The sequence below is a fragment of the Choristoneura fumiferana genome, chromosome 4 (assembly GCF_025370935.1).
Source record: "Choristoneura fumiferana chromosome 4, NRCan_CFum_1, whole genome shotgun sequence".
NCBI lineage: Eukaryota > Metazoa > Arthropoda > Insecta > Lepidoptera > Tortricidae > Choristoneura > Choristoneura fumiferana.
Genome location: NC_133475.1, coordinates 8,925,000 through 8,929,761, shown reverse-complemented (window position 1 = coordinate 8,929,761; position 4,762 = coordinate 8,925,000). Strand labels below are relative to the sequence as shown.

Genomic DNA, 4,762 nt, shown 5'->3' with positions numbered 1-4,762 from the left:
GAACGTTCAACCACTTTACTTTCCACATGCGGTCTAACTCGGCATCCAAGTATTTAAGTTTTTCCGGACTAAGTCTGTAATATTTTTGCTTAATAGGTTTAGCATCACCCGTATTAATAACGTGTTGTATTAATGGCGTACAACCTAAGCCGACCTTATCGGTATTAATGTTATCGAATAAAGTTTTAATAGAGTCAAGAGCCCGTTTTTGTTCAGGAGTAAGTTCCTCATAATTGCGTAAGCCATCCTCCTCCACACTACCAATAATAGTGGCTACAGAAGATACGTCTGCAGGAAGACAGGCAAGCACGTCAGGGGCCAAGTTAAAGGCCTTCCAGAAATTAATGCCGAAATGTATGGGCAGCTTAATCTCCGGCAGCACGTGAAATAGTACAAGTTGTACCTCTCCCTTATATTGTATAGGTAGTTCATATAGAATTTGCAAATGTAGTCTACACCATCAGCGACACGTAAGACGCGCGGACGTCGAATGGAAGCATTTCCAAGTTTAAATTTAAGAATTTAGTGTGTGCATTAGCACCGAGTATCGAGCACGCCGCGCCACAATCAAGAAGGCCGCAGACGTTAACGTTAAGAACACGTACAGTTAAGTATGGACGATAGTCGTCAGCAGAAGGTAAGAAACATGTTTTTTGAGGTCGCGCGAGGCAGGTTTTACGCGGGACCTGTTTACCTAGTTTTTTGAAGTAGAACCCTTCGTACAACGCGGGCACTCCGGTGTCCGTACACCTGGATGACCGCATCCGAAACACACCAGTTCACGGGAGCGCTGGCAACGATTAGTTTTGTGACCAGCTTGTTTACACCTGAAACAATAAGTCCCTTCCGTCTTGTCAACAGAGCCAACTGCCTGTTTGCGACAAGCAGTATTGTTGCGTGACTGCACTTGCACGTCCGGAGCCACCGTGTATCCTGACGAAGAGGGTTCGGTGAAATTACCTGCTCGCGACCCTGCAAGCTCGAGACGCTTGCACAGAGACTTCAGCATCTCAATAGACGTCACGTCAATTAAAGCTAGCTCCCTACTGTACTCGGGCCTAACATTACGCAATAGGATGTCAAGACGTTCAGCTTCTGCCAACGGCACCGTTAACCTAGAGAACAGTGCGCCCATAATGGACAAGTACACTACGATTGATTCGTGTTTAGCTTGAGTACGAGCTCTGATTTCACTCAGGAGTCGAAAATCAAAATCCGGTATGTCAAAGTCAGCTTTAAGAGCCTTTAAAAGATCGGTATAGCAAGTAAAGTTGTCCCTATTGGATCGGTACCAGAACAGAGCCGGTCCATCCAGAACATCAGGAAAACCATTAAAAATAATCCGCTCAGGTATCTCCCTAGCCTGCCTCAGTTCATCCAAGCGCGTGACGAAAGCGCGCACGCATGTGTCACCCTTAAATTTAAGATTTAAACTGGCTAAGTTATAACGGGGCTCAGCTCGGCACACCGCCTCAGTTCGCGTTTTCCTTGGTGAGCGAAACACCTCCACTTCGGAGTCTGAGGAGTCTTCATCCGGGTTAAGAGTGGACAAGCATTCGACCAGAACGCCTTTGAGAGTCTGAACCTCGTCAGCGTCACCTTGACCTGTGATTTGCTGTAAACGTCCGAGATAATACTCGACTCGACCTACTAGACGTTGCCTCCTGGCATCAGACAACGCCGTTCCCTCAGCTACTTCCTTTTGTAGACCCTGAATCGCAACTCGGCAAGTAGGCATTTCACTTGGTGAGTCAGCTGAAAGAGCGCCGATGCTAAGTTTGAGACTACCGCGTCGAATGAGAGAACGCGTTTGCCTAAACAATTTACGCAAGGTGTCACAACTGTCAGACTCCGCGAAAGGTATTTGCAATTTAGTTAACTCGTGCGCAAGCTCCTCTTTTGTCAACCACTCTACCTTAGTAGACAGATCCATTTTTATAATAGTGACTTATAAATAATAAACAGTACGATTATCGCTAAAAGCGAAATATTCTTAAGGAAAAGAGTATAAGCAAGCGCTCAGTAACGTGAGCAGGCACATAAACATGCGCTCATTAAAGTGAGCAGATTCTTAAAAATATATATAAGCACTTAATAAGGTAAGTAGGTTCACACATATGAACATTAAATGAAGTGAGCAGGTTCTTAAATCAGGGCTCAATAAAATGAGCAGGATCACAGATAAGTACTCAGTAAAGTCAGCAGAATGATATTTTAAAAGCTCAAGCTTGAATTATTATAAAGTAGTCAAATACCAAAAGTAGCTCCATAGTAGTAAACAACTAAAGGCAGAAGTGCCTATAACTGGTATTTGTTTAAAACTAGAACAATAGTATTTTAGTATCAGAGCAGCAAAGTAGACAGTTTTATTTATTAGTTTAGAAGTACAAGTAATAGCATACTAGAGTACATAAGCATGTACTTAGATGAAACACAAACATTATTAGCTAATGCATGTACCAGATCCTTACACCCTCCTATATACACTAATGAGAACGAGAATGAAACCATAAATCCTTCAAGCCCACGTTGGGCGCCACTGTAACGGAGAATATTTCGGTCTTATTTAATTTGTGATTTCACCCTGGGGTCCGTCACGAGGATACCCCAAAACCCAGGGCCGCTCCGGCTAGCGCGGCATGAAGTAGGGTCGTGCGATCGGCTGGCTTGAGGGTACGGCCGAAATAACCTTGGGCGCCGTAGAAAGATTGGCCGCACCACAAACAGGACTGGTTAAATTAAACTAGGAATTCTCGTCTCATGGTCGTGTATTCATCCGTTGAAAACAAGTTTAAGACCTAAATGAGGTCTAATCAGGGGTTTAAAAATAGAGTAGCAAGTCAAATACTCATCCCTGGATAACCAATAGGGTTATGCACCTTTCTTAACAATTATAGCCTTAAGTAAAGCTTATTTCACTTATTTAAAATTAGAGTAGTAAATTAATTACCTATATTTGGATACTCAAATATACCCAATCAGGTTATACACATTTATTAACAATGTAAGACCTAAATGGTCTGGTTACAGGTCGAGAATAGTTATTTAAAATTAGAGTAGTAACATGAGGACACGCTTGCAGTTGCAAGTTAAACTCCTATCTACGTGGTTTCATCAAAAGAGGCGCTTGGTTTTAAATTATAGGGTGTAAGGATTGGTTCCCAAACAGGAATTTAAATAAAGAAGGTTTAAGCAATGAGTAACATCACGTGCACAGCCCATCCTCGGAGATCGACGGCCGCTTGCTCGCCCCTCGCTAGACGATGACCACGAGACACACAACACTCCTTGCCCCGTACTTGACACCCTAAAATGAAGAAAAAACTCACTTTAGTGCAAATGTTTAACAACACTATTTGAACCCGAAGCGTCAAGCTAAAATGTTCAAGACACTCACCATAAGGGTAGGTTACTAGAAGAGGTTAGACTTTAGACACAGGCCGCGGTGTTGGAGTTGTGCGTCTAACGATCATATTCGCTACGACGCAGTATATAATAGACGGCCTTTAGACACGGGTCCACTGTGTTTGAGTAGATCGCAGGACGATCTGAAATAAGTACATGTCTTAGTACACCAGTTAAACGACGCCCTCTTCACAGCGCGTTTATGTAAAACTTACCATTTGCGTTACGACGCAGTATATAATATAGACGACCTTTAGACACGGGCCCGCTGTGTTTGAGTTAGAGTTGAGCGCTGGATGATCTGAAATAAGTACGATCTCTTAGTACAACATCTATATGACGCCCTCCCAACAGCGCGTCTATGTAAGACTTACCATTTGCGTTACGACGTAGTATTTAATCTAGACGGCCTTTAGACACGGGTCCGCTGTGTTTTATTAGTTTAAAAGAGGGTCAGGGAATCATCATGAGGAATCTGAAACAAAATAATTTACGTATCAACTTGGCGTCTCATCGACAAGCGCGCCGGTCAAAGTTTAGAGAATCCACTTGTTAGTACTCACGATTCAGCACGGTGGCGGCGGATGGAGCTACCACTAGGCTCAAATATAACGTGGATGTCGAAAAGCACTCATGAATTCCACTTTAGAACCACAAAAGCATGTAGACGCCGCTCCCGTTGCAATATCTGCCGGTCATCCTGCCAAAATGGCCGGTAGAATCCGACCGCCTCAAAAAGACATCGCCGTGTTACCAACCTCAAAAAGACATTTCACTCGGTCGCGTAATATCGAGTCGTAACAAAAAGAAGAAGAAAGAAAAGTGTTTATTTGCTCCCAAAAGAATGGCAGCGCATCGCAGGATGTCAATACAAATGAATCAGCAACTAAACAGCAGCCGGAAACCTAGAATTGTAAACTAAAGATCAAAAATCGGCAATCAATATCGTGTAGCACCATCTTTATCGACCTGTCAAACGTCAGCGAAGTTGTCAGTTTGGCAGTTCGACATTCCCGGCGAAAGATCATCCTATGAGGTTGTTTACGATGGAAAATAAAAGTTTTGTATTGTTTTACGAGCTAAATGTGAACTTCGTAGTGTTCTACAGAAAGAAAGGATCGTCGTGATATGATAAGCCGCCAGCAGTTGGTCAATTGCAGTGTAAAAATCACATATACGAAGTGTATCAGTGGCTGCAATGTTTATCCGCTTACCATGCCCTTTGGAAGACAAATAGAATCAAAAGGTACTCAAATCATGAGCTAGGGATACGTCTTCATACGGCAGGTCAGTACCAATCACCCATTTGCCCGAAGAACGCATCTAAAAACCGTAATACCAGATTTCGGGTGTTACA

At 43.2% G+C, this 4,762-nt stretch overlaps 1 protein-coding gene across 1 annotated transcript; it reads right to left on the bottom strand.

Moving 5' to 3' along the window:
* Positions 1 to 501: 501 nt before the first annotated feature.
* Positions 502 to 4,274, bottom strand: LOC141427417 (uncharacterized). Its single transcript, XM_074086805.1, has 5 exons — positions 3,969 to 4,274; positions 3,780 to 3,880; positions 3,621 to 3,706; positions 3,398 to 3,548; positions 502 to 3,307 (listed from the first exon to the last, which is right to left on the bottom strand). The coding sequence occupies exon 5, from the start codon at positions 1,931 to 1,933 to the stop codon at positions 695 to 697; it is 1,239 nt and encodes a 412-aa protein (XP_073942906.1). The 5' UTR covers positions 1,934 to 3,307; positions 3,398 to 3,548; positions 3,621 to 3,706; positions 3,780 to 3,880; positions 3,969 to 4,274; the 3' UTR covers positions 502 to 694.
* Between the last annotated feature and the right edge of the window lie 488 nt (positions 4,275 to 4,762).